At 37.0% G+C, this 21185-nt stretch overlaps 1 protein-coding gene across 5 annotated transcripts in view; it reads right to left on the reverse strand.

Moving 5' to 3' along the window:
* Positions 1–21185, reverse strand: part of DMD (dystrophin) — a 2259822-nt gene that overhangs the window by 522479 nt on the left and 1716158 nt on the right. For all 5 annotated transcript variants that reach the window (XM_082446317.1, XM_082446321.1, XM_082446320.1 and 2 more), the window contains one exon: positions 517–618. In XM_082446317.1, the coding sequence (XP_082302443.1) occupies positions 517–618 (102 nt within the window). The remainder of the gene's footprint in view (positions 1–516; positions 619–21185) is intronic.

Raw genomic sequence — 21185 nt, forward strand, 5'->3', positions numbered from 1 at the left:
ATTACATGACATTCCACTAAAAATTCTTGACCCAATAAAGTACTGAAGCCCGAATGCCGATTTTCCTCTTTCATAAGAAAGAGCAACAGAGAAAAGAAAGGTCATGGACCATATTGTGATTCTTTACAGCTGCTGGAGACAGACAGTATGATGCAGTAGCTTGATTTGAATTAAGCCAAACGACATGAAAAGCATCAAGGCTGGCAAGCAAAGCAACAGAGCCTCAAAGAATTTAATCTACCTTGAAGGTGGGACTATTTTTTGTATTGATGGCAGCGCACCAGGACAGAAATGAGTCCTTTAATGCAATGACTCGTTAATAGCCTTAAGATCACAATACATAAATAGGATATGTTGATCAAAAAGATAGCTCTGCCTCTGCTATTGCAGGATGGCCAATATTTCTTTACAAGTTATTTCATCGATAATAAATAGACCATGTCAATGGCAAATGTACAACAGGGGAAGCATAACCCATTACGAGGTAATGGACATTGCTAGAGGTTGCTTCATTACCTTCACGGGCTGAGTGGCTGGTTTTTCCTTGTACAAATGCTGCCCTTTAGACAAAATCCCTTCCACATCCGGCTGTTTAGCTTGAACTGCTACTTCAGTTTCCTGGGGAAAAGAGCACATACAGTGCAGATTAACTTCACAGTTAGCAATAAAATTACTAAATTTAAATATACCCTTGGAGACTCCACATGTATTGCAGGTCAATTTCTGCACAGCACATAGGGGCACAAAGTAGTTTTCAGTGCAGAGAAAAGAAACGGAGGTCTTTGTGAAACACACCAAAGTTTAAAAAATTTATCCCTAATCTTCTTATGTCATAACACTATTATATAGAAACAGAGACACTTTATATTTTTCCAAAAAGTAGAATGCAATAGTGAGGAGTATGACCTATGAATATGATTAATGTGGATAAATATTATTGTTAGCTTCAATAATCTCAGTAATCCTAATGTCCATTTTACTCCACAAACCTCTTATTTTAACAGGATTCTTCTCGGGACTCTGGTTCCAAAATTTTGTTTTGAAATAGAAACCAAATAAATCTTTCCACATCATTGTCAAAATTATTAACTTTCTTTCCAAAAAGTAAACACTTAAAGCACAGTATCAAGGCTTATTAATTATTAAGCAGTCAAATTAAATAGGCTTTTTGAGGAATGATTAAATTATCTTTAAAAATGCGTCTTCCCTTAGTCTGGAGAAGATTGAAGCATGACCGTATGACCAAAAAATGAAACAAAACACAACACAAGAAAAAAACATCCCCTTCAGATATATGAACATAAAGTGCTTTGCTACTGGGTGCTGTCTAGCTCTCCTGAAGAGAGGACAAAAGAAACGTGCATAAATTGAAGCTGAAGGAAGTGAAGTTAAATATTACAGAAGACTTTTTGGATGTAACACTTGTTAAACACCAGGATGGAGTATCGATTAATCAATGTCAGGCGTCAGTCAGGGCCTGGGCAATCTTCCCCAGAGAGCAACTCCTGATTAACACATATCCCTCTTCCTCCCTCTCCTACCCTGTAGCCTCCCAGCACTGCCATGTGTACGTGTCTTCATGCCACTGCTTCCTTTATCCACTGTGTTTGTACCTGTCCCCTCTCAGCTCATCTGAGCAGGGTGTCCTCTGAACCCAAATTACTGCAACCTTACATGGCACAGTAGGATGCCCTGTAACTTGTGAGTCCTCATCACATGCTCTTGAGAAGCATTATTTCTTCAGTTCTTATAATAAATAGCAATGGGAGGTAGGCAGTTTGGCTAAAAGGGTCCATAACATGAAGACTAACTCCATGTGCTAAATGGGTACGTGTGCAACACACACACACACACACACACATCACCTTTAGAGACAATAATTCTGGAAGAAACAAACCTAAAATTGTAAGTATCAATTCACTCTTTATGATAAAAAGTTCTGAACGTGATTTTTTTTAAAAAAGTTGCAAAATTGTAACAAGTTCAAAATCGGAGTGTACTTTGTGAGGGTTGGGTAATTCCTTCTTCCTTTAAAAATGATTTATAAGCACACCCAGTGTAAATTCTATACCTTCAGAAAATGAGCACAAATAATCTATAATTTTACCACTGTTTCAGGTATGCAGCAAATGACGAGCACGAACACCCTTCTCTCCCTGCCCCTAGTCTTCAATCGCAAATAAATAGTTCCAAAGATCACAAAGAATCGATGCCACTATTGAGAAGGCACTGGCAAATAACCAGGATTAAAAGACTGCATTTGGTATGACAAGGAAGTCCCTCAGGAAATAAACACACAAATTTTAATTCATGAAAGTTTCACTGGCAAATGAACAGAAACAGCGGCAAGGCTGACATGAGAGCAGCCCCGATATTACTTAGAGCTCCAAGTTCTAAGGTGGTGCTTATTAGATGGACTGTGGAAAAGGTGGCATGCCATGTGAAATGTCTATGTTTTGCACCTGCAGAAAGTAAAATATTCCCTCTTCAGGCCACTGAATTTGCCCTAGATTTAGTCCTCTGATGAATGAGCATTGCAAAGTCACATCACTTCCGTTTATAGAAATGTTTCCTAGTAGCATGTCCTTTCATCAACACTATTGCCATCTCTTCGTCCTTTAAGGAAATAATGGAGAGTTTAAGTACCTGGATAAGATTTACACCTGGTCTAACAGAAATAGAGCAATGGGTGAGAGAAATCACATTCAGCTCTTAATTCTTTGTGGGTACTTTCCCTTCGCAATTTTTTGGAGAACTAGATATCTAATGATATGCACCTTTGATAAACTACTTTAGAAAGACCATTTTGAAGATAAATTTCTACAATTTACCTCACTACATTTACTTGTAGTGTGAATTTATTAGTTAAAAGATAGGTCACTTATTGAGGGTTGAATTTTATTGCTTTAAAGGGTCAACTGTAGTAAATACAATTAAATTCCCTTAACATGTCCCTTAGTATAGTTTTCTTAAGTTAGTGTGAAAAAATACACTATGAGAAGCTGATCATCACCATGAAAAAAATGGAAGTTATGTGTGAGACAAATTTAAAAATTTTGATATCCCTCCATGCAATTAAAACTTGACATGGAAAAATTGAAAAGCAAGCAAACAAACAAAAAAGCCCAGCCAAATCACATGACTATGCAAAGATAAGAAAAAGCTGCTGAAATCATTAGCTGTGCTGAAAATATCAACAAACTGCTATAGTGACTGCTATAGTGATTATGTCACTATAATAATATTAACAAACCAGAGTTGCTAAAACTTTACCATGTGTCAAAACACTGTATGTTTCATACATTTTTTCCTCATACTTACACTCCTACAAAAAAGGGTATTGTCTGGGACTTCCTTGGTGGCGCAGCGGTTAAGAATCCACCTGCCAATGCAGGAGACACGGGTTCCATCCCTGGTCTGGAAAGATCCCACATGCCGCGGAGCAACTAAGCCCGTGTGCCACAACTACTGAGCCTGCGCTCTAGAGCCCACGTGCCACAACTACTGAAGCCCGCGTGCCTAGAGCCCGTGCTCCACAACGAGAAGCCACTGCAATGAGAAGCTCGCGCACCACACCGAAGAGTAGCCCCCGCTCGCTGCAACTAGAGAAAGCCCACGCACAGCAACGAAGACCCAACACAGCCAAAAATAAATAAATTTATAAAAAAAGAAAGGGTATTATCTAATTTTGCAGATGCTAAAACTGAGGGAGAGTAAGTCAACTGTCCAAGGTCATGTAGCTTGCAAATGGCAGAGTTGATATTATTACCAGGAAGTGTGTATCACTAAACCTCCACTTTATCCCTCCTTTGTTGAGTATAGCGTGTATGTGTGTGTGTGTATGCACATGCTAAAACTGGCAGCCACATCTCTCACTATCATGTTAATTTTTTTCCTCTTCTTTAACTCCAATACATTCTATAGTATAGTATCCTTCCAGTGTGTAAATGAGAGAAAATCCTGTCTCTTCCCACCGGAAAATAAATTCTTACATAGCTTTTAAAAAGCTCCAAGGGTGTCTCTTTGTGGCTTTACAATTGCCAAACTGATGATATCCAGGTCAGAGAATTGGTTTGAGTAAATCTTTTATCTCACAAATGGCCTCACATCTTTATATGATTTAAGATAAGGTGAAGGAGGTCACCACTAAAATGGAAACACAGCTAATTATAGTGGCCAGTTTTTTGTAAGTAGAAAGTGTTCAACTTCAAAGAACATTCAGACAAGAAAGTCTTCATGGGATTTCAACCAAAAAAATCTCACTTCTAATAACAGAACATTTCCATTTAAGTTTTTCCCTCTGCCTTATTCTTAATATATCGCCTGTAATGTAAGATTGCACACCAGGAGTTAAGACCCTTATGATGTAACTAGAGTTTTTTTTTTTTCAACATAGTATTGACAGTTCACTAAAATCTCATGCATAATTTTAAGTATTTAATTTTTATTAAATAGGTAATAGGAATAACCCTTCATTAATACTAGGAGAATACTGCAGTGTACTTTTAAAAAACCCAGCCTTGATAGGTTTTCAAAATGGAGTAACTCTCTAAGCACCTTCAGTCTTATTTATTAGACAGCATTACTAATATTGCTGGTGGTGTTGGTCTGACGAGCAGCTAAGCAATGGTTAGTGGTAAAAAAAAGACTGAACAACCCCTCTGAGGATGAAAGTAGCAATTCATATGCAAATTAATGTACACTTACATTCTCTAAGAATTTATTCATTGACTACTGTATTTCTAATTCAATATTAAACTGATTGCACACTTTTTTTTTAAACTAGAAATTTGGTGCTGCTAAGGATAATATAGGAGAGATACATTTTGCCTTGTTTTCCTTTATTATTTTAAATTTATTTATATTTCTATCATTTTACTTATTGCTAACCTTAGAATATATCAATATGTATGTATATATATGTGTATATATACATAAAAATATATATATATCACAACATAAAAAGGGTGGGTGAATACACTCTCTTCCCCATTGACTTTGGGCTTTACCACATGCCTCACTTGGATCAATGGACTGTGGGCAGACATGACTGCATGACAGCTCTGAGCTAGGTTTTTAAAGGCAATTCAGGATTCACTAGTACCTCTAGTTCCTGCCTTCCACCATGAGAGAATAATGTATCATAAAGAAGCTGCTCTTTCAGCCTGGGTTCTGGAATGAGAAGACATTTGGAGCAGATCCACAGCTAGGATTAGAAAATCTGAACTTGACCCATAGTGTAGAGTAAAGCTGCCGCTGATCTGCAGACACATGAATGAGTGATCAATGTTTGTTCTTGCAAGTCACTGGGATTTGGGGGTCATTTGTTACTGCAGCAAGAGCTGACAATTACAATGTTATAGTGAAACAAGCAAACAAATATATGGCTTTCTGGGAAGAAAAAACAAAGTAAGCCTTTAAAATAAATGGGCTCTAGTCACATATATTGACTGCACTGTCTCTCATTCCATATACAAACTGTTTGCTAAAAAGGGTGGCAAGAAACGAAAAATGAAACGTAATCAATATTGTGTTAGAGCCTGACTTCTCTGGCTTAGATTGTCAGGCAGACTCTGACAAATGAAGGCTGATGGATGGAAAAACACAACATTGTGCAGCTGAGTTTCTTTCTCTTTTCCCTCATGCTGGGTGACTATTCTTTTATTTATCTACAATTAGGTTTGCTAGACCACAGCAACACGGCTCTCCTTCACTGTAACTGCAGCCTGTCAAGTACGTGCCAAGCTGATTGACAAAGAATGACAGGTTCTTTCTTTCCATTCTGAGCTAATCAAGGGCAGCCCATCAAAGGGAGGTTTTCTTCTGATTTAGAGATTTATGGATTTCAAAAATAATCTGTCCAAATATACAAAATATAATGCCATATTGATTTTTAAAGTGGCAAGTGTTTTGAAGTCTAGAAGATAGAATCTATTAAGGTACACACTCGGAATATTCAAGGCCAACCAAAGAGTGGACATAGGTGTGATCATCAGGTAATGAGACTGATATCCAGAAGCCACTTGTAGAAGCCATCCATTCATAAAGATGGGGTTTCAAAGTCCTTTTGGCAGTAGAATGCCTTTGGCAAACAAAATCTTACCCAACCCTCCCCAGCATACTGATCAATTCATTCAGTAAATATATACTGAATATAAGAGCACCTATTATGTTCTAAATACTATTTTGATACTGGATATATGAGTCAATAAAACAGACAAAATTTTTCTGTTCTTGTGAAGTTTACATTCTAATGGGAACCATGGACGATAAAATATAAATTACAGCACATCCAAGGATGAAAAGTCTAAAGTGAAAAAAACAAAACAAAACAAACAAAGCATCAAGTGGGGATAGGAGGTGTATGTGTGAGCTAAGGGAACATGGGAGGCGGACATTTGAGAAAGTGCCTCCAGGGGAAAAGCCTCACTGAGAAGGTGACATTTGAGTAAACATTAGGAGGAAGTGAGGGAATGAATCAAGTAGTATTTCAGGGAAGAACAATCCATGCAAGGGAAACAGCAAGTGCAAAGGCCCTGCGGTAGGTGTGTGTCCGGCATGATCAATACAAGTATAAGGAAGCCAGTGTAAGAGGAGTCTACCGAGCAAGGGGAGGGTAGCAGGAAGCAAGCCAGAGAGATGGGGGAGGGTAGGTCCTGCAGGGCAATTATGTGAGGACTTGGGCTGTTATTCTGAGTGATATTAGGAAGCATAGGAGGGTTTTCAGCAGAGGAGTGATATGATCTGACTTATTTTTTAACAGATCATTCTGGCTGCTGTGTTAAGATTAGACTGAAAGAATGCAGAGAATAGACAGTAATTATGAGCAGACTCCCGAGAGGGTTTGTTAAATCTACATTGGTTGGAGGGAAGTACTTGCTTGCTGAAACCCAATGTACTTACTCCAAAAATCTTTATACATACAGTTCTTAAATGAGGACTAAATCTCTGATCTGGTTTAATAGCAACACAGGACACTGCTTGAAGCAGTCTCATTCATTGAAACTGGTGCTCTCCAGGTTTTACTATGTTCCTAAGTCCTTAGTGGTGAAGAGTGTGGGCTCTTCAGCCTGGTTATCTAAATTCCAACCCTGGCATGAATTGACAAATTGCAATAAAGACCACATGGCCCATAAATCCTAAAACATATTCTAAAACCTTTGCTATTTGGCCATTTGCAGAAAAAGTTAGCCAACGGCAGATCTAGAGAAATGGTTAGGATTGGCATTTGTGACTCTAAAAACCTTCAGGTACACAGAAAAATTATATTTTTAAAGATAAAACACAAGCGACATTTTGCCTTTTACATCCTTATATAGACACATAGACATAGCCAAACAATTTATAGTTATACTTTAGAGAGGGCTCAACAAATATTTTAGGCGTTGTGGGTCATACGGTTCCTGTCATACCTGGAGTCTGGCACTATCATGTAAAAGCAACCACAGACAATACGTAAACAAATGAGCGTGGCTGTGTTTCAATAACTATTTACAAAAACACAGAGTGGACTGAATTTGGCCCTTGGACTATAGTTTGCTGACTCCTGCTTTGATGTATTACAGTGTTCTTGGAAGTAATCAGACTAGGGATAAGAACATGTGAGTTCTAGGCTTATTAATTCCTGAGCTGGGGCAAGTTACTTAAATTCTCTAATTTCAGTATCTTTAATTACAAAATGGATGAAAGTGAGAGAGATTATTGTGGATAAAGAGTTAAAAACAACTTTTTCCCCTCTGCATCAGACTTTGACCTTCAAAGAACTTTCTAGCTGTATTTTCCCTGGAAACCTGATAAAATTGGAATGTCAAATGTGTTAGTAGGCAGCATTGCTTCTGCAAAAAAAAAAAAAAAGAAAAAAAAGACTGGTAAATTACACCTGGCTTAGGAGTTCTACATTTGAACTACAAATGTGTAAGGGAAAGTCATAGTTTTGGGGATCCCCTGAGTGCAGTATCTCTTGTAATTGAGCATGTACCTTTCAAGGATCTTGGAAACTCTATGTTATAAGACATTAGCTCCTGGGACCCATGAAGCTTCTAGGCCAGGGTTGACCCGGCACCACTGTGTGAGTCTGCTTTCTTTTTACCTGAACTATCATCTGAGAGTGTGCAGGTGCTGCAAAGAGAGTAGCTCTTGGATGGCTCGGTGAATGTTGTACAAACTGCTGTGTATTCTAAGCCCACTGAAGAGAGATGCCTGATCCCGCCTTCCTGGGAAGCTGTGCTTCTGTTCCTGTAGCCTTCTAAGTGAATTTAAAGCTGCAAGTGGTTAATGGTAGCCTTGTTCAGTTGCACATAAGAAGACTCGCTGATGGGCTTGACAAGAATCATTTCTAAGACCCACATTTTATTTCCACAAATATACTGCTCTGAATTGGGATACATTTTACAAATGATGGTATGCCATAGTCTAATTGGCAGCACTTTTTTCTTAGTGACAGATAAAATAATGATGCATATTCTAATCAATGGTGTCTTAGAAACAATAAAATATGGTATGTGAGCAGGATATTCATAGTAGGTCAGGATCAAATGATCTAGTATATGCAAAGGTAATACTAACTGCTACCATTTATTGAGAACTTACTAAGTACAAACACTCTGCTATGCACTTAACATTAATCATTTTAAGTAATCTCATTCAATCTCCACTGCAGTGCCTTTCAGCAGACATTATTGTCACTTTTCAGATTAGAAAACTACAGTCATGAGAGGTTAAGAAACTTGCTTAAGGCACAAGCTAACAAATGGTGGATGTGAGATTTGAACCCTGGTCTGTCTGATGCATATCCTGCATACTTATTTACTATACTATAGGTTATACTAATTTAAGTATGATACAAATATACAAGATTTTATTTGATGAATCACAGGGTTTAGAACCAGAATAAAGTAGTTTTGATTAATGTGTAATTTTAGTTTAAATCAGGGTTTCTCAACCTCAGCACTACTGACATTTTGGTTTGGGTAATTATTTGTTGCAGGCAGCTGCCCGGTGTATTGTGGGATATTTTACAGCACCCTTGGTTACTATTCACAAGATGCCAGTGGCACTTCCTCCTTCCCCGGATGTGCCAACCAAAAATATCTTCAGACATGGATGAATTCCCCTGGAGAATAAATCACCACTAATTGAGAACCACTGAATTATTGAATGTGTGAATGAACAAATGAAAGAATGTCTATCTACTCATGGCCTACATTTCCAGTATACATGAAATAGTATGATTTCATATGAACACCTTTCTTTCCTTTTTCCTTTTTCTTGTATGGAGCACTGTTTGCAACGCCAGATGTTTACGTATTTTTTTTCAGATGCACTACTATGCACACTATGACTCTTAAACCACATTTGAATGAGGTTCTGATGAACTCTAAACATAATCGCATGTTTCCCTTCCAGCTGAATTGTTCCTAAAAACATTGCTTTAAATAACCCAAAGGGATTAAGGAACACAGTGGATTCTTCAGAATAGAGAGACATATATAACAAAGTAATTTTTCCAGGTCTCTGCATCATCTTTTTCTTGCTTTGTACATTCACCTTGGCTAATGGTATTTGCATTATTTCTAACCGATATGGCACAACCCTAAATTATCATCCATATGGTAAATGGACACAGTCCTTAAAAAAGTAAGTATTATTAAACACTAGAAGTTTCTTTTTAAAATATAAAACAGCAGTTAGGGAAATTTTCATTGAAAGCAAAGAGCAATTCAATTCTGACTTCATGATTGACATACACTTCAAAAAAAATTAAAGATGCTTTGTTTTTACTGTTAAGTGTTGTACCAAAATGATAGTCATTATATAAAACAACTCTTTCTAAATTCTTCAATAACTTGTAAACTCAAAGAATCAAATGAGTTGCTGAATTAAGCTTGTATTTAAAAAAAACAGCAACAAAAACATCTGAGATTTCTCTTCTAAATAGCTTTTCCTTAAACATGTATAGAAAACAAAGCAAACATGAAGGTTTCTGAAAAGAAGGAAAATAACACATGATGGACTGAAGCCCCTTCTTTGGTTCACACAACATGTTAGCTTTCATCTTGGGTCCTAGGTCTTCAACTACTCTGCCGTACTTAGTTTTTATACTCTTGCAACTTTCTATGATTTCTACCATTCCAGCAAGGTGAGCATATTTCATTGGTCTCCTGTAAGGTCAATGATAAGGTTTTGGGTAAGGAACTATGGACCTGTATTTTAGATTCATATAACTTCTAGAATCCAGAATATACAGAGAACTCATATCATCTGTAAGAGAAACCAAACAATCTAATAGAAAATTGGGCCAAGAATGTGAAGAGTCAACTCATGGATAGAAAAATCTGAATGGCCAAGAAACATGAAAAACTGTTCAACCACCAATATGCAAATTAATGTAATACATTCATACCATTTCCTGTTGCTGTGGAAAGCAATTTACGATATATAATAAAGATATGAATATTCTGATGAGCCAGCAGTCCTACTTCTAGGTATTGTCACCTGGTTTATGAGGAGACCTACAAAGAATGTTCTTTCAGCACTGCTCACATTAGTGAAAAATTGGAAACAACCTAATGATTACTCATATGGAATCTCATAACCCTATTGATTGTTTTGTTCCTATTCAAATCAGAAATACTTTTTAACAGATTACTTCTCTATCCTAAAGGCACTTTAAATCATTGTTCTTATTTTATATGGTGTCCAAAATTCTATTTAACTTAGTCATAAGTTAAACTTAATGTTTCTATTCATAACTGACTCATTGAAGATATTAAAGACAATAAAAGAATAATGCTGTCTCTAATAAATCTGACTTCAGCTATAATGTCATACGCATGATATAATCTCAGATAACATTTGTTTAGTTTTGAGTGAAGCATAGGAATGTATATGTATGTGTGCCTAATTTTGTATTTGTGTTATCTCTCCAATTATATAAATCACTAATACCTATTACTATGCTAATACTAGATGATATATTGTAATCAATGTTACCATGAATTATTAATTTTGTGTTTCTTATCATCTACTACAAATAATGTAAAAGACAGAGATGCTTATCTATCCATATTTTCTCTACCTGCTATTCACAAAAGTTCTCTCAGAAAGTCCTGAAAATTAAAAGTATGCACACATGGCTTTGTAATTTCATGGGTCAATAAGTAGAATTTTAGTTATATCCTATACTTTCTTGTGAGTGCTTCCATATTTTGCCTTTTGAACGCTTGAGAGAATTATTAATTTCAAGAAAATCAATTTCATTTGAATGACTAGCATGTTATATAATCAGTTATTATTATAAATGCATCTTGAGGTTTTTAATCTTAAAATTAAAACTATTATTAAAATAGTCCAAGTTAAATAATTATGGCTGCTTTTATTAACTATACACATTGTGCCTTCTTATGATGAGTAACTGCTAAATATTCATTATTTCCAGAGGAAGCAATGAAGTATTCAGAAATTGGAAGCTGCGGCACCAGAAGTATTGGGCATGCAAACTCTCAGTTTCTAATATATATTGTTTTGAAACTACAGAGCAAATTAAATGCATTTACACTGGGTGATAATTTAAGTAGTTAATTTACAACTAAGGTGTTTCTTTTTCAAAATATGTGTATCAGATATATATTGAAGTATTTGGTATCCTCCATAATATGTGTAACTCCATACATAATATATACACGTATTTCTTTTCCAACATGTAAATGAATATGTCTAGTTATAATAATGCTACTTCTTGAAGGATAGCCAGGAAGAATGAGAGAAATACATGAAAAGGAGAACAGCAGATAGGTGGTAATTTGGAAGTATTTGGAATATGAAGGTGATTGCTAAGTCATGTATAACTGACTAAAGAATGTAGTAACATCAGCTAATTTTGTCTCTTAGATAAAAGGAGTACTTTTAATATACAACCTAGAATTGTATTTGTTAATTAGATTTATAATTTACACCTATTCTCAATGACACAGAAATTAATATAATAAGTGAAATCTCAGGATACAGAACTGTATATTCAAGAGGAAATATTGCCATGGCATTCCTTAAAGCACTATTTTTAGAATGCTATAGAATTTCATTAGAGGTATTCATCTTTAAATTAATTTCCATCAATCATTTCAGTAGCTTTTTAAACTCTTAAATATGAGTGGAAGTTTAAATTGGTATAAGTTTATGAGATGGCAAATGAACAGTAAAATAGCTTTACTTAAAATAAGTATTTCTTAAAGTGTTCTCGTTAGTGTTAAATTAGATTTAACACTAATTAGATCGTTAGATTTTTCTGTGTATTTGTCTTTTTCCTCCCCTTTTAAAATAAACTCACAAAGATTATGGCCATAGCTTCTCTTGCTTTTGTTTTCCCCCACAGCACGTGATACAATATTCTATCTGTAAACACCAAGTCCACACCCTCCCCCCTCAAAAAAGTATAATGAGTGGCTTTACGTTGCTGTAACTTCTCGGCAGTCATCCTTACCCATAACGATAGTCATACTTGCTTTTAGAGGTGTCATAATTACGTATTTAGAATTTTAAGTATTCTTCTGTGGTAACTCACAGATTTAAGGATTCCTTTAGCAACCAATAGAGTTAAATAAGCAGAGCGTGGCATTTCCTGATGAAAATACAAGTTTCCAGCCATGAAGTCAGTAGGGTAGACACACTCACCAGGCATACAAGGGGCACTGGTACAGAGACCGGAGGGTCAAGGAGAGTACAGAGACCGGCATTGAGGACTGTAGGTCATGTATGCCATGTAATTTTCTCTCACCTGTCAATCCACGTGTCATCTTAGAGAGGAGCAGGGGGAGGGTAAAGGAATCTGAAAGACTGGTGATTTATCCAAGTGATACCAACTCATATAAAGAGACTGGTAAATTTGTTTCAGAGTGAGATCCTTTTTTCTCACTACACAACATGGGGGAAGCTTATGCAGGTCAGTGAGGAATAAATAAAGAAGTTGCATCTGTGTGAGTCAGTATCTGACCCCCAAGACATATCTATACGTCTCCTCCTGCATATTTATTATATTTATGACTATGTGCTTACTTAAGAATCCATCATGATGTTTCTCAAAGTGTAGTTCCCAGACCAGTGGCATCAGTATCACCAAGGAACTGCATCTGACAAAGATTCTCAGGTTACTCCGCCTACATTAAAGTTTGAGAAACATGGCTCTACATGGTGTATACTAGAATTGGGAATGGGTGTTAAGCCTAGAATTTTAATTCATTTCTATACTTATGGATATAACATTTATCTTTCAGTGATACAGCTTTATGAATAAACACCTTCATGGATATAGCTTTTTTTAAAAAAAATATTCATTTATTTATTTTTGGCTGCATTGGGTCTTCGTTGCTGCGCGCGGGCTTTCTCTAGTTGCAGCGAGCGGGGGCTACTCTTTGTTGTGGTGCGCGGGCTTCTCATTGCGGTGGCTTCTCTTGTTGCAGAGCACGGGCTCTAGGCACGTGGGCTTCTGTAGTTGCAGCACACGGGCTCAGTAGGTGTGGCTCGTGGGCTCTAGAGCGTAGGCTCAATAATTGTGGCGCACGGGCTTAGTTGCTCCATGGCATGTGGGATCTTCCCGGACCAGGGTTCGAACCCGTGTCCCCTGCACTGGCAGGAGGATTCTTAACCATTGCGCCACCAGGGAAGTCCGATATAGCTTTTTTGAGACAGAGAAGCAAGAAAGACGGTTGTATTTTTTTTAAAGCTATGATCAGAAGAATGGTACTTTTTGAGTACTGCAAAAGGCAAGTGCACAGCATTTCTGAAAGTATCTGAAAACCCAGCCTGTTATTTTCTACAAACACTCACTGCCACCAAAGGTGGTAACTTGCAAGTTCAAAACCTTCCTCATTTAACATCCATTGTTTCCACTCTGCATTCTGTCTGCCAATCAAAGCCATCCCTTGGGCAATATAGTTGGTAAACCAGGTGGTTCACTCATTCACTTAAACAGAAGTTGTTTGAAAACTATTAGAAGTGTTCCCATATTTCTCCTTCACACATACTGAGAAAGGGATGGTATCCGTGTGCAGGGAAGAGCTTTCTTTTGAGGGAAATTAAAAAACTAATGCTAACACTGTTTCAAATGTTCTCACATAACCTACTCCAATGTATCATTATGTAAACTTGCTCTTAACGGAGAATGGAAGACTGGTAAGTAAAAAATTAAAACTGTAGTGCAATAAAAGCATGATTTTAACAAAGCTTAAAAATGGTTGAGGGTGACTAAATGGCTTTTAAAGGTATATTTGACCAATAGAATGATCAAGGAAAGGATAGGTCTGCTTTTGGAGGAGATGGTATAATATTAGTGAATGGAAAATAGAAGTGGGAACCCTTGAATTCCTATTGGGTTTGTTTCTGTATGTCAAGAGGGATGATATTCTGACTGCAAAGAATAAAACAAACAGCAATGAGAGGGAACTGGTGTCCAAGGTGGGTAAAGAGATTAGAAAGTCCCCAGCTGCTCAGAATTGACTCTCTTGATCTAGATGAACTACATCTCAGGACACTAATGAGACCAGCAAGTCAAACGGCAAACCACGATGGGTGATCTGGAAGATTGGAAAAGTGCAGTTTTTATTTTCTAGAGGAAAAATAAGGTGTGGGAATAAAATTTTAAGCTTCTAAATAGTTATTTAAGACTTGGTTAGAAAATGCAACGCAGGAAGAACCTACAAGCCTTCTTCGGTTAATGAAATATTTTGAAAGAATGGGAGGCAGTCGACACAAGTGCTTTAAAAAGACAAACCCTGTCATAGCCATTACGTATAGTTAGACTGATACACAGAGAAGGCAAATATTTACACACCGGTTCCAAATTTTTTGAGAAAATTAAATCTGCACTTACTCTATAATTTGTCATCACGTTGAGATTCTGTCCAGGATTGTTTGCCAAAAAGGGCAAAGACCCATTCCTATGCAATTCAAAGGTTTGTTTTAATATTTTCAGGTTCTAACCTCTAGACTAGAATCTATTTGTCATAAGGAACATTCATTAAAATCCTTGTTAAAGAAACATGTTTTTTTTTTTTTTTTACTTCAAGTTGTAAACTGTATTTGTCTTAATAAGAAAAAGACCAATAACCTATAGGGAAAAAAATTGGAAATGAATGTAACAAACAGTGCACAGAAAAGGAAATTACAAATGACTCTGAAACATTTTGTGATTCTGAAAAAAGTTCATCCTCACTCAAAAGAACGCAAATTAAAATGACAATGAGATGTCATTTTTTCTTGCTTAGCAAAGATCAAAAAGGTTGATGACAACGAGTTGGCAAAGGTGTCTGGGAAAAAACTCCTTCATATTACTGATGGGAGCGCTCTATGAAGAGCAATTTGGCCTTGTTTACTAAAATAACAAATGCCCTTTTGACCTAGTCATTTTACTGCTAGGAACTCAACCTATGGGGATACTTGCAATGTGAGAAATGACATGAGCATAAAGTTATACATTGTCATATTGTTGCAGGAGCAAAACTTGAAAACCAACTAAATGTTCATTAATTGGAACGTTGGTCAAATGAGTTGTGGTACATCCTTAGAATACAATAGTATTCAACTGCAAAAATGAGAACATTCTTAAAGAGCTAATATGGAAAATAACTGTCAGTATATATCATTAAGTGGGAAAAAACACTATTCAGAAACAGTGTTTATAGTATCCTACCAACTGTTTGGTTTTTTGTGCGTGTGTCTTTCTTTTTTAAAGAAGACAGGAAAAGGAGAGAATATATACACAAACACACACTCACGTCCTATCCTTGGAGTGCTATTGAAGAAACTGATAACCTTGGCAACTATGGGGAGAGAAACTGAGTGGCTGAAAGATGGAGATTCAAGGGAGGATTTGAATTTTGTACCACAAGAAAGTATTATTTTTTCCATAAAGAAAATGATTTACTCTTTTAAAGTTTGTCTTGAAGGATGAATTCATTTTCAACCTTATAATAAATAACCCAGTATGAACTTACTGACAGAGTACTAAGTCATTTTGTATAAAAGGACCATGCAGATTCTCTCAAAATTAGAAACAAAAATGAAATATGTAAACAAAAATAACAGTTTTACAAAATACTTACCCATACCACATGCAATAAATACAATACGATAATGTGATTATATTCTATTGTGCCACACACTACCTTGTTTATTATGTTGATTTCATGACTTAGCAATGGGCCACCAGCAATAATTTGAAATACAGTTCTTTAAATTATCTCCTCCTCTTCATCCCTACTACCAAAGTCCTCGTCCAGGACCATGGTGCTTCTCAACTACCTCAATCATCTCCTGTCTGCGCTTCCTTTTTTGGTCGGACACTCCTCAAATTTGAGAGTTTGCCAGTCACCTCTCTTTAATAGCTCCCACGTGTCTCGAAGATAATGTCTAAGCTCCTTAGTGGCATACAAGCCTCACCCAAACTGGGCTTACAACATCGTTGTATTTATTTTTCTTCCCATACTTCATGCCATTAATCACTTCATATCTTGGTTCTTATTGCCTCTTCTCTCTGGAACCCTTTTCCTTTCCCCCACACACATTTCACTTTATCAATTCCTACTCATCTTTTAAAGATCCAGTTCAGACATTACATCCTCCAGGAGGCTGTCTTGGGACCAGAGCTTCCCAAACTTTAGTAAGTGAAAGCATCTTTTGGAGGGCTTGTTAAAACAGTTTCTTGATCTTCACTCACATCTGTTTTGATTCAAGAGGTCTATGGAGAGGCCCAAGGATTTACATTTCTAATAAGCTTCTAGGTGCTGCTGCTGCTGGTCTAGGGAACCACACTTTGTAGCTGTGCTCTAAATAATACCCCCACTGGGTTAGGTATCATTCTTCTCGGCTATCACAACATCCTATAAGTGTACTCACTACACTGCATTGTAAATGCTTCTGCATTGATTGCATTTAGTACAGTGAGGTATATTTATATACCACCAACTGATCTCTAAGCAAATTGAGAATGAGGGCCACCTTAACATAGGAGGACATTGTAGTTAATCAATAAATGGTTAGTTAGCTGAATGAAAATTTCATTAGCTTAGTCTCATGTTTTTCTTTCCTTAGAGAGGTTGATCAGGGATATAGGAAAATAAAGTTCATGTGCATTTCAGCAATATATTTGATAAAATCTCCAAATGACCATTTTTGGACAAAATGGGGCAATATGAACTGGGTAGGAAATAAAACAATTAGAGTTTGGTAACTAACTGAACAATTGCCAAAGGAAATTGACGGTTGAATTGATGACAAAGTAGAGGGAAGTTTCTACTGATGTGTTGAAGGGCTCTGTCTTAGGATTCAATCTAGTTGAGAAATTTGTTTTCACAATGTAGATGAAGTTACAGAAGGCCACGGACTGTGGTAAGATAAACTTGGCGGAAGAAAAAAAAAAAAGATAAACTTGGTGGTGTTTTGACAGTTTAACAAGTGTCCAGCCAGGGTCTATGTTGCCCTTCTCCCCTTCTCACAGAATGTCAACCTCTCCTAGAGTGGCAATCTTCAAACTGGGGTGTGCCCCTGGAGGGATACAAAGACTTTCCTAGGGATATATGGGCATAGATGGTGTTCGTGGAAGCAGTTTCCAGATTCTCAGCTTCTACAAGGAATTCGTCTGGGTTTGTTCCTGTGGTACACACATCATTCCAATTATCATTCCTACTTTTTAGTTAATGATAGTCCTCCAACTTTACAAACTGATGTATCTCAATAGTGTATTTTACCTAAGACACATTTATGCCAAATCGAAACAGAATTCAAAATATGAATGACTGAAATCCTCCTTTAATCAAGGTACCATCATGCACTTACTCAGCCATCTCATTCATAGATTCACTTCCAAAAATCTACTGGGTATGTTTAATAATTATTTATCAAAAGGTACATATATTTAGGCAATTTGGTTATTACTAGGTATCTTTATTATTAATGATTGTAGCTATAACTCAATCTAAAGGATTTAAAAAAATACTGAGAACCTTATAGTCACAGAAAATTGTTTTAAAAATTGAATTTAAAACCACATGGGTGTATTTGTCATATAGAAGTAAGACAGATTGGTTAATAAAAGACTTCATAGCATAAATATGTATTACATTAGGATACAACTCTTTGGGGAAGTGGACTGGAAATATGATTTAAAGAAGAAAGAGGACTGATATGAAACTTCTAATTTTTTTTTAATTAATTAATTTATTTATTGTTTATGGCTGTGTTGGGTCTTCGTTTCTGTGCGAGGGCTTTCTCTAGTTGTGGCAAGCGGGGGCCACTCTTCATCGCGGTGCGCGGGCCTGTCACTGTTGCGGGCTCTCTTGTTGTGGAGCACAGGCTCCAGACGCGCAGGCTCAGTAGTTGTGGCTCACGGGCCGAGTTGCTCCGTGGCATGTGGGACCTTCCCAGACCAGGGCTCGAACCCGTGTCTCCTGCATTGGCAGGCAGATTCTCAACCACTGCGCCACCAGGGAAGCCCGAAACTTCTAATTATTAATGAGGAACTTGTTTTGTGTATTTTTTTTTAAAGTGGGTGATGGTAGATATCATATTGCTATGGTATTTGGATTCCACTGGATCCATTCAAAAGAGTAATGTAACACTTTTTAAGTGTCAATATTTACAATATGCCAAGGGAGGAAATGGATGTCAACTTTAAAACGTGCTAGCAGATACTCAGTTTTCTGAAGTATTTTTAGAGGTTTATAAGCAGAATAGTCTGAATACCACTGTAACAGAGGTCCGGTTGGAGCCCTCCTCCTTGCCTTGGCAGGGAGGTTTGACCTCCTCCCCTCCCTTATAAGGAAGAGAACAGTAAAAGCCACACCTGCTTCTTCTTGGCCAATAAATTGTTAGTCTTACTTGAATTCTCCGTTCCAGAAATTCTCAATTCAAGAAACTCTTCAAGTTTATATTCTTCTCCTTATACAGGCAATTTGGTTTGGTGAATGAAGAAACTCTCATGACTATCTGCAGTCTTTTTTGGAGTGGTTTTCTGGTAGCAACGTGCTGATTTCTTTTGAAAGAGGGGGTATTTTGCAAGCCTGATTTTTCTTTTTAAGGGCTCTTGTCAAAATTCCAGCTACAAAAGGAGAGTTCCCATTCACTGTCTTTTTTCTATTGCCTTAGGAAAACGTGTTCCCACCTCAGTGTTACCTTAATCCAATAGTGTCCCAGGGAATTGGCTCGTGTTTTTCATTTTTTAATGAACAGGAAAGTCAGGTTAAAAAGGGTAACTGAGTTAAACAATGTCATAAAGCCAATAAGTGTCCGAGCTGGGATTCGAACTTGGGTCTTTTGTTTCTCTCCCCATTATCATGCTACTTCAACTCAGCAATGGATTTTGGAGTTGAGTAGAGGGGGTGGAAAGTAAGAGGAAGAATTCTGATTGCCCAGTGTTCAAAGAGAAAAGTTGATGCCTAATTTCACTCAAATATGGTACCCACAAACCTCAACAATCTTCAAGATTTTATCAGAGTCAGAATTATACTCTTGCCCAGAACCAACCTAAGCTCAGAGGAGTTGTAAATTTTCAAAAAACCTCTGTCTAGCTGCATAGTGAATGAGAATATTGTGTCTTTCTGTCAAATAGCTTTCACCCACTGTTTTTCAATACACATTCCATAGAAATATTTTCATACCTAACAGAAAACACTGATACCTTTTTTTTCCTAAGAAAGAGGATTAGAGGATTATTAGGCTAAGAGGTCAGTGTCCTCTTCCCTGTTTCTCACCTTCCCAACATCAGTCCTTAAAAAATAAAAGTAAACTAAATCAGATATATTATTCAATTTAACGTGAGCTAGTACACGTCTAAGGGAGTAACTACTTGAACTTGAATTATCTCACTCCAAACAATGAACTAGATGACATTAACGTCTGAGATCTCATTCGGTTGAGCTTCAGTTCTTTGGTACTTAGAGTAGTCTTTCTCTGTAGAGATCTCGTTTGGGTTTTCTTTCTTTGTTGCCATTACTGTGTGGTTCCTCCCTTCTCCAGGGGAAATTCTCAGTCTTCTGATTCTCCTTCTCTGAAGACTACTACTACGGAGCTGTCCGCTTCTCTCCTTGTTGGCGTGATTTTACCAAAGTTAATCTGGAATTTTCAATTGGCCTCTTTGGGAAATTTAGGATCTCCCTAAACTGGCTCATCTAAGACCTCTCCCTTCCCATCATCTCCACTATTCTGTTCTCCTTTCACCACCTTCAATCTTCCCTTCAGCTCCCTTGAATTGTCCATCCCTCTGTCCACCCGTCAGGCTTTTCACTTGCCACTCCATCTCCCCAACTCCCTACAGTCACTTAAGCTTTATGCTCCCTGCCCCCACAGGCGGCTCTCAAGGGATGTAGGAACCCCAAAAGTAACTACCTGAAGTTGAAAAGTCTACTTAGAAACAAACTAGATATTTGATACACTCAGATGGGCTCTGGAGACACCCAGATAGCCCCCTGGCATAACTTCAGTCACTCACCCAAATTTTAGTCCACAGCTCCCACAAGATTACATATTAAGTCCAAAGAAAATCTTAAAAAGTCCCCTCCCACAATTACTGGTGGGAAGGTTTAGCCCTCCTATTGAGCAGGTAACCTCATTTTATTTTCATAACATTTGCTAGTCTGCTACAAAATGCTAGTATGTGACAGTTCAAATTTATTTGCTTCCTGGTTTTCTCTGTAAAATAAAATGTACTAATGGTTAAAAACTATTAATCAGTATACATAAATAAAATCTCTAGAAACAACAATGTCCAGGATAAACAACTTTGTATGCATTGTACGCCAGGTATGTAGCATGCGTTTTTGTTAAGCAAGAAGGGAGTAATGTCCTAAGGTAAAATGACTGCTTGTTCCAGAAGGAAGAAGAGAAGAAATGTAGGACAAAATCTGAACAGACACAGAAAGTTGTAGTTTTGTGGAAAAGGAATTTTATGTTATGTGGTCAAAGCGGGCTATGATTGGATGGATATATCTTTAAAGCTTTTAAAAGATGATTTTTAGTATCAACAGTATACTAATGCAAAACTAGAATTTAATCTTCTCTTTATTAAAATGACAAAGTTTTCTTGGATTATTGGTCTGTTCCTAATAAGAGATTGTAAAAGGTTTTTCTTTACCTTTTGAGTAATCCACCTAGGTGACAATGATTCTGTGTCTTATGAGAATAATTTCCGGTGCTTTGTG

Source organism: Balaenoptera physalus, assembly GCF_965194825.1.
Source record: "Balaenoptera physalus genome assembly, chromosome: X".
NCBI lineage: Eukaryota > Metazoa > Chordata > Mammalia > Artiodactyla > Balaenopteridae > Balaenoptera > Balaenoptera physalus.